We start from the raw sequence: 19,402 nt of genomic DNA, 5'->3' as shown, positions 1-19,402 counted from the left end.
TGTAAAAAATGGATGAAAGGAGGTGAAAGAAAGAAATTGGAGACCACTTAGACTACCAGAGGCGTTTGTTGTTTAGTGGAGAGAAGATGATAAATTGGGTAAGGCGCTGGCAACTGATAATGGGGAAAAGGTAGTCAGCTCTGAAATATATTTTGGAAGTACAAATTACAGGGCTTACTGATAGTTTGAATTTGAGGAATAAGGTAGAGAGGGAGGACTCATGAATGACCAGATTTCTCACTTGAGCAATCATATGTATTTACAGTAGGAGAAGGAAAAGACCTTAAACATGTCATTATAGTAAGTATAAGTAGGACAAGTTCATTATACTGCAGGCAAGGAGATTAATGTAGCCTGAAGGTAATGGAAGTCCTCCTCATATAGTCAAGTTTATGCTGTAATTTGCATTACAACAGTTTGTTAGGCAAAGAAATGGACTCTACACCATTACTTGCTTCTTCAGTTCCTATTGTTAAATAGTTCATTTGCTTCATATTCCTTCCTTCAGATTCTCTCTCTCTCTCTTTTTTAAAGAGTTATTTTAGAAAGGGGGGAGGTGCCCATGAGTGTGAAAGCGTGGGGAGGAGCAGGAGAGGGAGAGAAATCCTGAAGCTGATTCCTTGCTGAGTGTGGAACCAATGAGAGGCTGGATCCCAGGGCTCCAAAATCACAACCTGAGCCAAAAACAAAGAGTTGGCAGCTTAACCAACGGAGCCACCCAGGTGCCTCTCTTCCTTCAGATTCTTAAAAGAATTGACCCACCTTATCCTTTCTGGTCTGGGCCATAGACCTTAGGTCAATGGCCAGTCTATGTTTGGGTTCTTATATCATATGTCCTATGCCATACAATTTTGCCATATGGCAAAAGCCACAGTGAAGATTTCTTTTAAGGGAGATAAATTGGTTAGAGTCCGACGGACAGTTCCAGAAAAGCTGCTTTCTGGCTCCATGTCCTATAACATTACTTAATGTGTCACTAGATAACTTACTTTTATAGCTACTTCCCACTTGCCCAATTGGAAGGAACACTGATCCCCCCCCCCCCCATGTCAATAAAGGCCTACAGGGAAGGTGTGGTCCTCTTCAAATGGTTTCACATTTAAACTCCAGATAGAAAAAAAAAAAAAAAAAACATTTAGTCATAGATGCATAGAGACTGAGCAAGCCCAGAGTGGTCAAAAGTAGCACTTTGAGTTTTCATTCCCTTAAGGAGATGACTAGGTGGGTGGAGGCTGTGGGGCCTCATCATCCTATCTGCCAACCATTTTTTATTTTATTTCTTAACATCTGTGAATAGTTTAATGTTCCAAACAAGGAGTCATTAAATCAGCTTTGTTTATGACTGACTCCAAGAATCTCTGATCCTGTATAAATTTAAAAGGCAACTAGAAGTTTTCTCATGCTTGTGGCCAAAGACGTATATTAAATATTTTTCCAATGGATTACTTATCTAGAACTCTTGTTAATGTTAATGGTATGATCTACTTTACCCTCTGGGTTTATATTTTACATTAAGCCTCTATGAAATTATTCTAAAGAGTAATAGGGATTCTAGGCCAGACCACCGAGGCTGATGTCTGTTGAGAATAGGCAAAAATGACAAGTTGGATTTGCTGGGATTACTTTCACATGGGGAATTTATTGCTTTGGCTAGTAAGTTGGGCTGAGAACACAATGAAGTATATGCAGTGGAGTCCATGCGTGCAGATCCCTGATGCCTTCTTGTTTCCTACTTAGGCACACCCCTGCTGGATCCTTTCAATGACCCAGAAGAAAGGAGGACACTAGGTGAATGTAGGCCAGAGCTGCAAACTGATTTTACACTTTTCAGGCTGAGGGCTTATGGAGGAGAGCCATATGGGATTACCATAAAAGGAAATTCTTCTTGCCATCGGTTGCACAAACTAGTTACTTTTTTTTTTTTTTTTGAACTGCGTTGTTTATTGTTGACTTACAGAGATTCTTATATAATTCTGGATATAAGACTTTTGTCAGGTTTGCAAGCATTTCCTCCCAGTCTGTGGCTTGTTTATTCATCTTCTTTTTCTTTTTTAAGATTTTATTTGTAAGTAATCTCTATGCCAAACGTGGGGCTCAAACTTACAAACCCAATATCAAGAGTCCCATGTTCTTCCTAGTGAGCCAGCCAGGCATCCTTAGACTAGTTACTTCTGTTGCATTTCTTGTTATACTGGACATTCTTAAGATTTCAGTGCAGCAGGCCACCCATAACCTAATAGAAAAGGACTCTGTATTGATTAGGGCAGTATTTCCCCATGTTTCCAATGTAATGACAAACAGAGAAAAGTATTAAATGAGAAAGTACATCATGGGGAATATAGTCAATAATATTGTAATCATGTTATAAGATGACAGATGGTGACTACATTTACCCTGCTGAGAACTGAGTAAATTTAGAATTATTGAATCAATGTTATACACCTGAAACTAATATAACATTGTAGGTCAATTATACTTTGTGGTTTTACTTGTTTGTTTTTAAGATCTTTTGAGAAGATGGTGACTAGCCTAATGGCTCCAGCAGCTTCAGGCTCTGCCTGGCAACTCTAAGGGCTGAGGAGATCATGATCTTGGCACACCTAAAACCCTTTGTGGCAAATCAGTATTTTGTGGTGCACACACAAAATTAAAATGAATTAAGATAGTAGTTTATTTCCCTTAGGAGACAAGCTAGTGGTCTGGGGTTTATATGACAGCCAGCAACTCAGACCAAGTGTAGCATCAGTACCCCAGGGCAGTCTCCCTGTGAACAGGACCGAGGTAACTCATCACCAACTTCATGTTTCAGGAAGCTGGATGAAGAAATGGGGTAAGGAGGGCAAGTCTTTTAAGAGTATAACCGGAAAGTGGCCCACACCACCTCTTCACACACCATTGTTTAACCTGGTGAAAGTTGGTAAAAACTTTGTAAAACTTAATAAAAAACAGGTATGATTGCAAGGGAGCCTGGGGAATATAAACTATGACTGAAGAAAGTTTGATTTTTATATCAAATGATATTATGGAAGAGTAATCCAAGACTGGGAAACTAGTGATCTTTCTGCTATCTGCCCTTTGGATCACCTGAATCACTATGTGCACTTCTTTGTACACATAAACCATACGTAGCTCTTTTCCAAATGATGCAATTCTATATATCCAGTAAGTTAACGCATTTAGCTCAAACTATAGAATCTTGATAACATACATCCACCTCTAGGAGGTCCAGATAGCCTTGTCTGGGGGTGGGGAGGACTGGTGACCTGTAAGTCGGAAAACAAGTTATTCAAACCCACTCCCAACACACACACACACACACACACACACACGCACACACACATACAACTTATATACAATTGTGGAGTCAAAACAAGATAATGTCACTAAAAATTATATTCAGAAAAAGGGGGACTGGGAAATACACAGCAGACCCATGTCCATTTATAAGTGTCAGATCACACTGGATATTTGCATTTATGTCCCTGCCCTGACAGTGAAGTGAGTTCCTTGCTTGTACCTTCTCAAAATTCCTGGTTCTGTTCTCTCAGAGGAACACCGCCCTCCATTCATTCCTGAATTTTCCTCTGAAAGGTTCTTTCTGCCCATTATCCCTAAAAACCACATTTAAAGTGAGCAATGGACAGCTGACCCTTCTTGGTGGCTGCACAGCTTCTCCAGCCCTATTCTTGCTGCTGCTCTTCTGAGGGCGTGGGTATTACTTAGGTCACATGATCTTTCGCATGGATGTTTAAAGTTTCTTTGTCAATACCACCCACCAGAAACTTAACAGATTTCTAGTATATTTGCTTTCAACAAATTCCACATTCATGTAACCAACACTAAAAGTCTTGTTTATTTATATTTTTTAAGTCTAAAGACTTTATCTTTTTTATGGACTAGTCTCTCTGCTCATCCTTCTTTCTTAACGTAATAGAGACCACCTTAGAGCAATCTAGATAACAGGTTTAGGTGACAAAGACAATCCCCTTAATATGATTTCTGCCATCACGATAACTACCTTTCTCTAGCTTGAAAATCTTAAACTGGAAGTGCTTGAGAAATACTTGGGGGCATATCTCTTGCTAGCTTCACAGCCACCTCATATAAACAATTTGGTTTAAGTACAAAAGCAGTTTTTCGGGGGGAACCCTGGGTGGTGCAGCGGTTTAGCGCCTGCCCTTGGCCCGATCCTGGAGACGCGGGATCAAATCCCACGTTGGGCTCCCGGTGCATGGAGCCTGCTTCTCCCTCTGCCTATGTCTCTGCCTCTCTCTCTCTCTCTCTGACTATCATAAATAAATAAAAATTTAAAAAAAAAAAAGCAGTTTTTCTTTTTTGTTTTAATTTTCAAGACTCTCAGTTACCACTCAGCCAACTTGGATTGCTGGGTGCAGGTAGAGAAAGCCCCTCGTCCTTGCTGTATATTTAAATTTCTCCTTGTATGCTGATTAGCAATAGCCTGAGTTCATTTTTCTTTCGCAGAATTTGTTAAAAGCACCATTACATACCAATTTATATTGGCATTCAGGACTCTTCAATTATTTCCCTAGAGTTATAGTACCAGTCAGCATATGGTCTAGTTTCCAAGATATTAGAAACAAAATTTTACCAAGTAGTTTTTAACAACATTCCAAGTTTTCAGCTAGGAATATCTGTGTCTTCCCTGCCCACCTCTTGTCAATTTAGCCAATAAACATTATATTTTTCAAGATGTGTTATGTCAGACATCACTTCCAGGTGCCAAATTTTTGTGGTAGTTCAGATATATTTCAGCTGCTTACAACAGAGACTCAAAAGTACTTCAATAAGACAAAATTTGCTTTCTTTCTTAATAACAATCTGGATATGAGCTGTCCAGGGCTACTAAAGCAGTTCTACTTCACAAGAGCACCTAGAGACCCAGGATTTTTCTAGATTGTTTCACCTTCCCTAGTGGTCCTTTCCCACATACTATAAGCTAGCTCAATATTGTATCCATATTTCAGAAAAGATCATGAACAAAGAAGAAAAAAAGAAAGATATGTTCCTTAACAAAACTGAAAAGTGTATCATACTATTTTCTCTCACAGACATCATTGGCCGAAATTTAGTAACAAAGCCAGAACTACCTACAACAAGAAATGTTGGGGAATGAAGTTTTTGGCTAGAAGTCATATGCTTACCCTGGAATTCTATTACTAAGAAAGAAAAAGAGAATCTAATTTGCATGGAAAATATGTCTTTTTCATAAGTTCACTTGTTTTTTTTAAAAAAAAAAACTCTTAAAATGGAACATTTCGTTTTGTTTCCTCTAATTAACAAGTATATATGCTTAGAGAATCCATGACCTTTAGAAATGGAATTTCTAAGAGAAAAATAAAGTTGAAAAAAGTTTCAGATTATAGTGTTCCTTGGTTTGCCAATAATTTGTTAGTAGATACTTGCTAAAAGCTTGTTATATGAGCCATTCTTTGAAAAAAGGTCCTCTTTTTGTTATTTTAAAATATTGATTTTAATTCTTGCTACTAAATATTTGATCCTTTAGCTTAAGGGAAGTTGAATGTTTGTTATGTATTTAAGACAGAAAAAAAATCCCTTACCATTATATGTTGAGTTTTGTCTAGAATTTGCTTAGAATATGAATTATAGCAACTATTTACAAAGAAGAGGACAGAGCTGCAGTGAATGAGTCTTTCCTGAATATTTGACTATTTTTTGTGTAACTTCTGATTTTGGAATCTGAAAAGCCTGTAATTACTCATCACGTTGTAACTAATACATAGGTTATTTAACTGCAGGGAAAAAAAGGTAGCTCCTTTTACAGATTTATAAAATATCATGCCATACCATTAATTATTACAGTTAATACTATTTTGTACATTGCCAACAATGTTTATTAGCAAGCTAACATTTTAAAATTGGCTCTTCCCCCAAATCAAGTATGTCTCTCAAGCATGAACCAAAGTCTCGGTGAAATAATATTTCTAATATGAGAGCTATAACAATGTTTGAGGATTCTTTGGGCTTTAAAGTTAAATCTGAGTTGAGACTCTCAATTTTACCACTTACCTGGGAACATAAGGTATCACTCTAAGGCTCTAAAGCAGCATTGGCTGCTTACCATTAAAGCCTATTGGCTCTATAACAATAAAGTTCAAGTAACAGTACCACCTATTTTTCAAATTGTTATTAAATATGATTATGCATAAGATGTATAGAGTCTCTAGCATATGTAAACATACAATATTTAGTTGTAACTTCAATGGGATGTTCCATATAGATTTGTGTGGATGAAAAAAATGCAAACAATACTGCATGAAATGAGCTAGACACAAAAGAATATATACTGAATGTCTCTTTTATATATAGTAGACAAACAAGCAAAACTAATCAATCAATGGTTTTTGAAGTTAGAATAGAAGTTACCCTTACGGTGGGGTAGTCACCAGCAGGGAGCCTAAGAAAAGTTTCTTAATTTTCTGATAATATGTTGATTCTGATGTGTATGTTGACTGAAATGGTGTGATAAATTTGCAAAGATTCATCAAACTGTATGTAGTCTTATGATTTGTGTACGTTTCTATGCATATGTCATACTTCAATCGAAATTTTTCTTTAAGTCTTTGGACAAAAGAGGGTAACCACTGACTAGATATCCTTTTAGTCTATTATTTTTATTTTTATTTTTTTAAGATTTTATTTGAGAGAGAGAGAGAGAGCAAGTGAGCAAGCATGAGTGGGGAGAAGGGGCAGAGGGACAGGGAGAGGGAGAAGCAGACTCCCCACAGAGCAGGAGGCCAACACAGGGCTCCCTCCCAGGACTCTTGAGATCATGACCTGAGTGGAAGGCAGACAATTAACTGACTGAGTCGCTCAGGTGCCCCTCAGTCTATTATTAAAAGAAATAACAAGACTTCCTAGAAAAAGAAAAAAAAGTAAGGCAATAAAAATTTTATGTAAAGCATGTATTCTTGAAGACTTTGTATTATTCAGAACTTGCCTAATCCAAGGCTAAACATCTCATAGAAATAAATGCAAATAAGCATTTGCATTATTCTTTTGCAAATCCGGGTCATAAAACAAGATTTTGTTAGTATTATACACCATTTTAAACTAGCAAAATCTGAATTTTTATTTATTTACTTAAAAGATTTTATTTATTTGAGAGAGAGAGAGAGCATGAGCAGGGCAGGGAGGAGCAGAGGGAGAGGGAGAAGCAGGCTCCACCACAGGACCCCGGGATCATGACCTGAGCCCAAGGCAGAGGCTTACCGACTGAGGCACCCAGGCACCTGGCAAAATATGAATTAATATAAAATACACATCATCGTAGTTATTAAAATTTCAGTAATAGCTAAAAAGGATTGCACTCTACCCTCTCTTTAGCCCTCAAGGTATTCCTGGTTTCTAACAGAATATTTGGTAAATGCTCAATAAATATACCCTGAAGGGCTGGTTTTTGAAAGGTGGTGGCAGCCTTCTATTATAAGGGTGCTGCTCCTCAAAGGATTTAACATACAGAAAAAAGGGACACATGAGGATGCTACACCCAATGGGCAGTTAACTCTTTACATTTTAAATTTTCTTATATGGAAAGACCAATACAAATAATAGCTGATTTTCCAGAGTTTTTATCATGTGTTCAATCAGTGGTGTAAGCAGTTTAAATACGTTTTTGCTTTTAATTCTGACTCTGAATCTCTAAGAGGTGTTAATCTTCCCATTTTTGAGATAATGAAACTAAGACACAGAGAGGCAAGGGAACTTGCCCAAGAACACCACTAGGAAAAAGAGCGGAATTTGAACCCCTGCATCCTACATCCAGAGAAAGTGAGCGTAATTTACACTGCTTACCACCGGGTAGGAAATTCTTCTGGATTCTTACCATCTATCGGTCTCCCAGTAAATCATTAAAAAATCTTTTTTTTTCCTCTTTTAAACAAATATGACTTTTTGTGATGCAGAATGCAAAATGTACAGGATATTGTAAGATAAAACAAAATTTTCCATTCTGAATCTTTAACCCTTTTAAAGTGGCTCTTTTTTGGTGTCTCCAGGTTTCTAGTGCCGGTATTTCTGGGGAAAATTTGGAGTTCTACACAAAAGTATTTTTCTTAATGAAGTAGTTAAGTAAAGGCAGCAACAAATGAAAAAATGAAAAGTCACTGGAGTTGAAGGAGGTACTAAATAACCGAAGAGATTATATATCTATCAAGTGTAGAATTTTCCCTTTGCCTTTTATGTATTCACTTGAAAAGAAATTGTATTTTACGTATGAGTTCAGTTTACATCTTCTAATTTGCCTTCGGTATTTAAAATTCTACGCCATGTGGAAAGAAGAAAGTGCTTGCTTTAAAAATTGATTAACTCATAAGGATATACTTTCCTAAAGAAGTCTTTCTTGTTCAGTTGTAAAAATATTTCTCCTGAGATTTAAAATAACCTGTGTCTGATGTTAAATCAATTAACCAACCAACCAACCAACAACTACCATTAGGGAACTTTAATGTGATTGCCCGTTTGAAACTATTGTACAGTTTTTCTAATCCTGTGCCCCATAGAAGAGAATACCTAATCAATACAATGTTTAAAATATGAGTCAATTGAATAATACCAAAAAAAAAAAAAAAAAAAAAACCTCGACCCACCTTTTTTCCCCTATCATACAGACAAAACGACTGGCTGAGTGACAATTTTTCACTTTTCAGCTGGTTATCCCAGCTTTGCATAGATAATGTCCACATTTAATTACATTACTAGTTGATATTCCTTGGGTTTCTTACACCAACTCTTAAGAGCTACAATCTATTGTATGAAAGGCTTAATTTTTCTACTACAAATAAAGGAATGTGGTCATTTTCAGTTTAAATTTTCCTTCCTCTGTCACTGTTAATTACCGTTCTTGCTTCTCAAGTCTACCAGCTGCTGCCACTACAATGAATAAACAAATCAACTTTACAAGATACTTAAGAGAGATTTTTAGCACGATGTCCTCAGAATACAGAGGCAGCAAACGGAGTAAAGATATCCTCTTGCCTAACACAAATACATAGCTCTCATTTTTAGAAACAAAATTAGGGATGGTAGAGTAATTAAAGAAGAAGGCCATTAGGCTGAGGTGGCTCTAATGCCTTTGTAGCTTATGTAAAGCAAACCAAAACCTCAGCCAGGGTCAATTCACTGAATTCACTGAATCTGGGGAAAAAAAAAAAAAAAAAAAACACTTAAAAACAATCACAAACAGCCAGCTAGGCTTTTCCAAATAAAGCAAACACTTAAGGTATAGCCAATGGGATGATTTCTTTGCGTTGCTTCCCATTTTCTCTATAAAAACGTCTTCCTTCAGAAAGCCCCGAAACTTAGCGGTTTCTTTAAAAAAAAAAAAAAAAATGAAAACGTAACTTATTATTCAGTGTGATGTAAAACAATTTGGGTATCTGAGGGAAAATATCTGTTCTTCCAAAATTTGTAATATTCAATGCACATGTTTACCAGTACATTTAGGGCATTACATCTAAGTAACAGATAACAAAAGGGATGCATTTACATTTAATCAAGGGATCTTCAAAGTTTTTCATGCTTCATAAATCTAAAGGCGATTAAATCAAGTTCTTGGTCTAACCGAAATAATAGGGATATTATAATAAAACAGACGTTCGTTGCAGTTTTCAGATTTTGCGTACTAAGTATTTTAAGATAATTCTGTGCCTAACTTTTTAAAGTTTTATTTTATTTTATTTTTAAAGATTTTATTTATTTATTCATGAGTGACACAGAGAGAGGGGCAGAGACACAGGCAGAGGGAGAAGCAGGCTCCATGCAGGGAGCCCGATGCAGGACTCGATCCCGGGTCTCCAGGGTCACGCCCTGGGCCCCCCAGGCGTCCCTTAAAGTGCTATTATGAAAACTGTCTAACAGGCACCGAAGTGCTGCGTCATAAGAACTACCATGCAGCCTCAAGTCCTCGCTTGCGGCCACCCATATTTCACTTCTTTCTCTCCATTATTCCGAGGCAAATTGCAAACGCGTCATTCCTCCCCTAGATCGGTCAGCACCTATCTCTGAACCAAAAGAATGGGAACCACAGCGTTTGCGGTGATGGTGGGGAAGGGGGGGTGTCTATACCTCGCTCACTGGGTGGCAGCTTTCTGTACGTTCAGTTCTATGACTCGGGAAATACGATTTTACAGGAAGTTGCAAGCGCCTTTGTTTTAAGTAACCACACGAATAAAGGAGGGAGTTAAATCCTCACAGGGCTCTGCAAGAGGGAAGCTCATCCCATAAACCCAGGCCACCACTAAGTTCTCTGGAAGCACGAGGCACAGTCCGAGAACACTTCCTTCTTTTATGTATTTATTTTTTTTTTTTAATTATTTTTTCATGAGAGACCCAAGCAGAGGGAGAAAGAGGGTCCCTGCAGGGAGCCGGACGCGGGACTCGATCCTGGGATGCTGGGATCACAACCTGCGCCCAAGGCAGACGCTCCAACACTGAACCACTCAGCGTCCCTGAGAACACTTCCTTTAGAGGCTGGGATGCTACTTACCGCCCACAGGACCCCTCCATCCCTCGTATCCATCTTGCGGCTCTTCCCTCCGCTGCTTCTCCCGCGAAGTCCCCGCCCACTGGCGCCAGGCGGCCACCGCGCAGACTCCGTGCGATTCCAGCGGCGCCCGAGGCCTGGGCTCAGGAACATGCGCATTGCGCACCCCCAGCTCTCCCAGCATCCTCCTCGGGTGCTGCTGGAGGCCTGGGGAGAGAAGGCCGCCATGTTGGGCCGCCATGTTCTTCTCCGAGACGCTGCAGACCCTCGCAGCCCAGTTATTAAAAATACCTTTGTTTCGTGTTGGCGCCAAAAGCTTCTTTTCGGCTGTACTTTAAAGAACCGTCTCAGCACAAAAATTCAGTACACGATGCATTAAATGTAAGTTAGTTTTTTTTTTTTTTTTTACACTCGTTCACCTCTGCTTTTGAGAATAAGACAGCTACAAGTACATCCTTCCCTTCTTTACAGAGTTGGAGCCTGAAACTGAAAGCTTTAGTCACGCAAGGTCTAGAACTCTGAAATTGGACCGTCACGGTCGGAATGTGGGGCTTTTTATCTCCATAGGCCAAGCAGGCTGTGTGTCTGCGGCACATTAACCCGCCCGGGGCCTTTTCCGGAGCCCACGACAGACATCACTAATCAATTTGGAGACCGTTTTGCTCCTGGCTACGTCATCCCAGAATCCTTTTCTACCCAGCACTTTGAGAAGCCATTACCAATCGATTGGCGTTGGGTCCGACTTAAGACCTGTTTTCCTTGCGTGGTCCTTGCCGTTTCCACTAGAGGGGGGGGACGCCTCTTGAGAAAATGATTGAATAGCGGCCACTTCCCTGATGCCCTGAGGTGGAAACTATGAAAACCCAGTTTTTCATGTGGCTGATTAATGTTTTCAAAGTCTTAAACATGAGTAAAAAAAAAAAAAAATTTTTTTAAAGACTATTTATTTATTCATGAGAGACCCAGAGCATGAGAGAGAGAGGGGCAGAGACACAGGCAGAGGGAGAAGCAGGCTCCATGCAGGGAGCCCGACGTGGCACTCGATCTGGGGTCTCCAGGGTCACGCCCTGGACCCAAGGCAGGAGCTAAACCACTGAGCCACCCGGGCGTACCCAGGTGAGTAAATTTTACATAGATTCTGTCTGACGTATCAACTATTCTCCGGAAGCGTTTTCCTCCTTTGGAAAGCTGCTCTGGGACGGTTCATTAACGTGATACCATCAGTCAACGATTTTGCAAACTAAAGAGTCCTTTCAAACGTTTAAGGGCTCTGAAATAATGCCGACCGCCAAGGTGCTCTCAAGGGGCAGGTTCTGTGTCGGTAGACCCAAGGTAGGGGTTGGAAAAGATGGGTAATTTAAGGCTCTCTCAGGATGTGGTTAGGAAATCGTGGCCTAGGGAAAAGGCCTCTGTTTGAGTGGGTGGGTTGGGGAGGATGAGGTCCCGGGTTTACACACTGTGGCCTGGGCAGGTGCTCCTCAGCCAGCCATGGTGGAACTGACTGGACTTCAGAAATGAGGTATAGACGGAACCTAGTGGCATGTTCTCCATAATAAGGGGACGTGATTTAAGTATTTGAATCGTTTATTACTTTCACTGGAACATACTTTTCTTTCCTTACAGGGCACGATTCTGTTTTTAGCTAGAACTGATGTATGAACTGTGTTCAACTTTTTTTTTTCCCCAGGCTCCTCGGATTCGCTCTCTCTGCGTTCGTCACATTGCTGGTGGAAGGGCATGGAAAGTGGACACTAAAGGATGGCCTCAAGTAAATGACTGTGTAATTCTCTAAAATCTGGTGCCCTTTTAATAGATTTTATTTATTTATTCGTGAAAGACAGATCGAGAGAGGCAGAGACACAGGCAGAGGGAGAAGCAGGCTCCATGCAGGGATCCCGATGCGGGACTCCATCCCAGGTATCCAGGATCAGGCCCTGGGCTGAAGGCGGCGCTAAACGGCTGAGCCACGCAGGCTGCCCCACCAATTTTAAAATATGAGAAATTATCTGTGGCGACAAATAAAATGTTTGCGTTATATCCATCTAATTTTTTGTTTCTTTGCATCCTTTCAGTTGTTGTCTTTATGACCTGAGAAACTTTGCATTTCCCCAGTTGTTTGAATGCAGAGTCAGGGGTGTGTAAATCAAGCATACTCTGCATGAACAAAATGTACAACAAGGCATCTAACTGCCAGCTTTGCCTCACACAATGAAGAAAGCCGGGCAGCTCAACAAAGCCTTGGGTCAATTCCTTGGATTTCCTAACAGAGACTCTTGATGTGACTGAATTTTGGGCTGCTTCTGTTTGCTTCGTGGTTCCCTCTTTGTAATCGCGGAAGCAATGTTACTGGAAGTTTCTGGGATTTTTCTCTCTTTTTAAAAAGAATTCTCAATAAAATTATATGGCAAGAAGTAAAAAAAGCAACAAGGGAGAAATGAGACCAGTACAAATGCAGTGCCATGGTAAAGCGGAGTGCAACACTTGGAGTTTCTGACAGTTGTCTTGGTGCCTATCAGCAGACTGCAGCTGGACATCTTTAGAATGTGCATAGACCTCGCTGCTGATTTAATGAGAATCATTTCCAAATGATTGTCATGCAATACCTGAATAAATGGTTTCTTCAACCCCCCAAGACACTGTAAAGCTCAGACTTCCCTTGAAACCTTGAAACCTTCAGGAAATTGTCTGTTGAGGGGACACCAGTGATCCCCCCAGGAGAGACCCATTCCTAACAATGCTATTTATTTTGAGGATAGCAAAAACTATATATGACTAAGTACAAATGTTTGCGTTTGGTTGGTGTCTTATTTCTTTTGTGTTACCAGTTTTCTCTTTCTTCACAGGCCTGCCTCTCCGCCTTCGGGTGCCACAGAAATGAGTGTGTTCTCTTCGCAGGCAACTCATACAAGTTCTGTATAAACTGTGGCCTTAACTAGGGGTTAGTCTGTGTTTTTTGTTTTTGTTTTTTTTGTTTTTTGTTTTTTGTTTTTTTACATTCAAATAATCCACCAGTCAGTACTCTCCAGCCTAAGCACAGCATGTTATTCAAACTGGCAAATATTTCTGGCTTCTTTTGTCAAACATGGGGCTGCAGATATTTGGAGCTCTCCTTTTCTTTAATTTGACCAGTAAACTAATTTTGTCCTTTTGTCCAGAAAATGAACATATTTTTTTTTACTTTTTTTTTAATTTTTATTTATTTATGATAGTCACAGAGAGAGAGAGAGAGGCAGAGACATAGGCAGAGGGAGAAGCAGGCTCTATGCACCGCGAGCCCGATGTGGGATTCGATCCCGGGTCTCCAGGATCGCGCCCTGGGCCAAAGGCAGGCGCCAAACCGCTGCGCCACCCAGGGATCCCAAAATGAACATATTTTTATAGAGTCTTAGACATACACAAGTACACAAACGCCTAAATAAGTGCGAGATATAAAGAAGCAATATGATCGAACTCACACCTGCACCCATTAGTTCATAACTGCACACGTTGTCTCCTTTCTGCTACAAAAGTAAATCAGGAATTGGTAATCTTTAGATAATCGCAGCAGTGCCATTCTTCCCATTTGAATGTGCTTGCTATCCATAAACTATGGGACAGCCAAATACTTTGTAATCCCAGAAATCCACTAATCTTGGATTGAGGATAGATGCCAGATGACTTTTCATCATCTCTAGAAAGAGCACAAAGGTCTTAGATTTACTGAGCCCCTGCTCTGTCAGGCACTGACCTCAGTAATCTCTTCCTTATTTTATTTTGTTTTATTCTAACAGTGACCAATAGGAGATACACGTGATCCTTTATTTTCCTAATGAGGAAGAGGAAAATAACCAAGTAGGTAGAAACATCTGGATTTGAATCCAGGTTTGTCTGATTTCAAAGCATACTCTTGTCTGTAGCACTTGGTATGGAGGGTGATGGGAGTTGCTTTAATTTTTCTGAAGTACTCTTCTAAATACACTAATTTATTAGAGTTAATTCTCTGTGTTCAGAAATGACAGCTACTGGGACCTATTGTTAATATTTATCTACATATGAACAAATCCACTTGAACACTAAAAGTATGTGATTTTTCCTTAGGCAGACATGGCAAGAAACAACCAAACTAAAACTGCTGACCCGTAACTTAATTCCAGGAAATTAGTCCTAAGGAAAGTATTCAAAAGAAAAAGAAAAAGGCTTACAGAAGTATAAATTACAGGTTTCTCTTCTTCTTTTTTTTTTTTTTTTGTAATGCCAGGGACAGGGCAAGGGAGGAGGAAAACATATTAACTGGCAACAGAAGATTGATCATGTAAATAAATCTCCACCAACTTAATATAATATTTTTCAGCCATTAAAATATGAAAGTTGTGAGATTATGGAAATACAAGGTAATATTTAAAATTATATGTGAATTCGGTCAAGGAAGGTCTTAAAGATTACATTGAAGCAATAAAACAGTGAATGCATTACAGTGGCACAAAGTGGCAGGGTAAATTTTTTGCTTTAAACTTCCCTTCTAAGTGTTGTCAAAAAAATGTTAAAGTATTGTTTGGAAAAAACTTATTGGCACCTAGTTTTCCATATTGCAAATGTCGTGTGCAAAATTTAATATCATTTTGCATGTGGTTATAGTGTACATTTATTTCATGCTGTCCTGAACAAATATTTTCTACACAACATGGGAGAATTGGAGGCAATGTCTTCTATACCCTATTCTATCTGCCATCTTGGAGGATAATAACTGAAAACTGCAAAAGGAGTTAAATGGTTGGATCACTTGCCTACTTACCAAAGTGATCCACCTCTCAAAGTTTAAGGAACAAACATAACAGATTCAAATAAAAACAGTCTCTATTATGTAAAAACCTTTGAATATAATGATCTAAATCAAACTTATTTTTTAAGATTTATTTATTTAAGAAAGAGAGAAAGAGCAGGGGGAGGAGCAGAGGGAAAGGGAGAGAATTTCAAGCAGACTCTCTGCTGAGCACAGAGCTCGACTCTAGGCTGGATCTGATAACCCTGAGTTCGTGGCCTGAGCTGAAACCAACAATTGGACTCTTAGCCAAATGAACCACCCAGGCACCCAAATCAAACATTTTTTTAAAGCTGTCTTAACTGAGGCCTTCCCTTTGTTCCTGTAGATATATAAAATCAATTATTAATATATTCTGCTTATGGTCAGATATACAAAATCCCAAAAGACTCACGAAAATATCCCCAAAATAAATGTACAGCCGAATTCATTATAAAAGGATGTTGAATTTTCCAGGGAAATTAAAAAAAAAAAAAACAGTGTCTTCCCCAAATTCTTCGTAGTGTTCTTCTTCTGTATTAGTGTTAGATCTGAAAACTTAGAACTTTAAAATTGGCCCTTATTCCTGCACTCACATATGACAAATGTGTACATATCTCCACAATAGCTCATGAGTTTATATCATCGGTATAGCTCAATTCTTTCTTTCTTCTTAACTTTACTATCTACCCTTGTGGTCATTGATCTTAGTATCCACAGAAAGGTTTTAAAAGATATTCCCTAGGCCCATATAGCAGGTTTTCTGAAACCTCAAGAAAACCAATTCTTTCAAATTTCAGAACTATAGGTCTTGGAGACCTAGTCAGGTACTTTAGTGCTTATAAGTAACAGCTTCCTGAAAGTATTTTTGGGGTTTTCTCCAACCCTGGGATATCAGTACCTCCTATGAATCTGATATCTGGCGGGAGGTTTTCAATCTATATATTTTCAGGGATTTCTAAAATCAAAGAGTATACTATCAGAGAGAAAATTCCTGGAGAGATTTTGTATTTCCATGGCCTGCTTCAAATTGACCACTGAACCTTAGACCCAGCGATTCACAGCCGCACTCACTATTCAGGCACAGGCCCTGGGAAGCCCCATAATGGCCTCCTTCTCTAATTCCCTGCATTTTTTCATTGATTCACCTTGTCTCAGCATACTTAAGAAGTTCTCTTTTTGCATCACAGGAACTACTTCTTTGGATCTTCTGTGATTCTGCTTAAAAGTCAACTCTATTAAAAAAGCATAATCCAATTAAATAGAATTTGATGACAGTGACCAAGAAATACCTCTCATTTTACCACACCACCTCTCATCAATTAGATAGAATGTGAGTTCAAAAACCCAAGAAACCTTCCGTCTATGATTTCTTATTTAAAATACACTAATTGGTATTACTTCTGTTTATAACTGGTTATCTCTGTTTACTCTATCACAGTGCAAATAAAACCATGGTAATATTTTGGGGCCCTATTTGGGCAATCTAGCTGCTGCTAACTGATCACACTTAACTAGATTTTGCAAATATTGTTAATTGAAATTTATTGAATGAGAATGAATAAAGTAAGCTTAACTTAATGCTGATATTTAGAAAATTTAATTACTCTTATTAATCTGAACTTTTCCCTTTTATAGTTTGCACATTCTCTGAAAATCGAGAACATGCATTCTTGTTTAATCTCATGAGTCACAGAATAGTATCATTTTTTTTCTTTTCCTTTTTTTTCTTTTACGTAGACTCCATGCCCAGCATGGAGCCCAACACAGGACTTGGGCTGAGATCAAAGGTCAGACACTTAAGTGACTGAGCCACCCAGTATTCTTTTATTAGAAGTGGATCACCTATGTTCATAAGGATGATCATTGACTTTACCACAAAAACCCTCTAACTCTGCCTTTATCACATGCCCATGTCAACATGGAATATTTGGTAACAGTTTTGGAGTTGAGATCTTTATGACCAAAGAGTATCAACAGGTTAATCATACAATGGGCCATTTATATATTACAGCATTAGGAACATGGATTGACTAGAAAATGTATGAGCACAACATGAACTATATACTCACTCTACTTTCTTATGTATCCTTAAGATTCCACCAGGATTGCGATATACTGAAATATTAATAATACATACACATACACGCCGACAAATAAGGAAATAGCTTCTGTGCAACTAGAAAATGGTAAAAGAAATATCCAGTGTATGTATATATACTATATATAGTTGATCCTCATTATTCATAATTCTGTATTTTTGAATTTTCTTATGCATGAAAATTTATTTGTAGCCCAATCATAACACCAATACTTCTGGTGCATTTTCAGTCTTTCCTGAACATGCACAGAACAGTGAAAAATTTGAGTTGCCCGAGGCATGCATTACCAGCTAAGGTCAAACAAAGTGATACTCTGCCTTCCTGCTTCAGCTCTTAAACCATAAATAGATGACTCTTTCACAGCCATGGTTTTTTTTTTTTTTTTTTTGCATTTTGTGCTTTTTGTTGACAATTTTGCTATTTAAGATGCCCTCAAGTTTCAAGTTAAAGTGCTTCCTGGTATTCCTGAGTATAGGATGGCTTTGATGTGCCTTATGGAGAAAATAGTGTGTTAGATAAGGTTTGTTCAGGCAACAAACCTTGTTTAAACAGAAACACACATAAAACAAGGCTATATATTGATCATTGACAAAAATGTGACCAGAAGCTCCCAAGAACCTAACTTTCCATTTCTTCTAGGTGCGATGATTTAGTATTCACTAACCCAATGTTTTTGGTGACTTTGTAGAATATAACTATCACAAATAATGAGAATTAACTATACATATATATACATATAAATATATATGCATGTAAATCTATGCATACATATGTATATATGTATGCATGAATATCGACTATATTCTATGTGTTAATTTATCTGTTCACTGTGCAGACCTATTTTTTTCCTCCTCACATATAGAATTTGAGATGTCTTTATACAATGTATTTCTTGCATTGTTATAAAATCATTTGTTGTTTAGGTATCATTATTTCTTTTTTTTTAATAATAAATTTATTTTTTTATTGGTGTTCAATTTGCCAACATACAGAATAACATCCAGTGCTCATCCCATGAAGTGCCCCCCTCAGTGCCCGTCACCCATTCACCCCCACCCCCCGTCCTCCTCCCCTTCCACCACCCCTAGTTTGTTTCCCAGAGTTAGGAGTCTTTATGTTCTGTCTCCTTTTCTGATATTTCCTACCCATTTCTTCTCCTTTCCCTTCTATTCCCTTTCACTATTATTTATATTCCCCAAATGAATGAGAACATATAATGTTTGTCCTTCTCCAATTGACTTATTTCACTCAGCATAATACCCTCCAGTTCCATCCACATTGAAGCAAATGGTGGGTATTTGTCCATCAAAATCCTAGAGGAGAACACAGGCAACACCCTTTTTTAACTCGGCCACAGTAACTTCTTGCAAGATACATCCACGAAGGCAAAAGAAACAAAAGCAAAAATGAACTATTGGGACTTCATCAAGATAAGAAGCTTTTGCACAGCAAAGGATACAGTCAACAAAACCAAAAGACAACCTACAGAATGGGAGAAGATATTTGCAAATGACGTATCAGATAAAGGGCTAGTTTCCAAGATCTATAAAGAACTTATTAAACTCAACACCAAAGAAACAATCCAATCATGAAATGGGCCAAAGACATGAACAGAAACCTCACAGAGGAAGACATAGACATGGCCAACACGCACATGAGAAAATGCTATGCATCACTTGCCATCAGGTATCATTATTTCTTGTAGCCACTGATTTCTAAAAATGTATTGGCATCAAGCTACGACAGTTAACATAATACTAAATATTGAGTATTTAATCTACTGTTAAATCCACATACAAATGGATACAAATACTACATAGCACATATAATCTTGGCATTTTGGCAATGAAAACAGTTTAAAAATAGGACAAGACCACCATTATGGAATATCTGTGGGTTCCTAATATGGTTTCTGTACACTGGTCCAATCGGTCAATAAGGCAACAGGAAGACATTAGAGTTTCATTGCTCTGGAAGCACACTGTTATGTATCCCTAAGAG

At 38.5% G+C, this 19,402-nt stretch overlaps 1 protein-coding gene and 1 long non-coding RNA gene across 4 annotated transcripts in view; one reads left to right on the top strand and one right to left on the bottom strand.

The window, feature by feature from the left end:
* LOC144300374 (uncharacterized) overlaps nucleotides 1-11,151 on the bottom strand; it is a 168,194-nt gene extending 157,043 nt beyond the window's left edge. For all 3 annotated transcript variants that reach the window (XR_013366982.1, XM_077876329.1, XM_077876328.1), the window contains exon 1: nucleotides 10,526-11,151. Coding sequence is in view for 2 of the 3 variants with exons in the window: in XM_077876329.1 (XP_077732455.1) it covers nucleotides 10,526-10,763 (238 nt within the window). In the remaining variant the exon portion in view is untranslated. The remainder of the gene's footprint in view (nucleotides 1-10,525) is intronic.
* LOC144300375 (uncharacterized) lies at nucleotides 10,736-17,345 on the top strand. The gene is made up of 4 exons (XR_013366985.1): nucleotides 10,736-10,903; nucleotides 10,994-11,638; nucleotides 12,210-13,460; nucleotides 14,293-17,345. It is a non-coding gene; the product is annotated as an uncharacterized LOC144300375 (long non-coding RNA).
* Nucleotides 17,346-19,402: the final 2,057 nt, after the last annotated feature.

Source organism: Canis aureus, chromosome 28 (assembly GCF_053574225.1).
Source record: "Canis aureus isolate CA01 chromosome 28, VMU_Caureus_v.1.0, whole genome shotgun sequence".
Taxonomy (NCBI): domain Eukaryota; kingdom Metazoa; phylum Chordata; class Mammalia; order Carnivora; family Canidae; genus Canis; species Canis aureus.
This window is presented reverse-complemented; position numbering and strand designations above follow the sequence as displayed.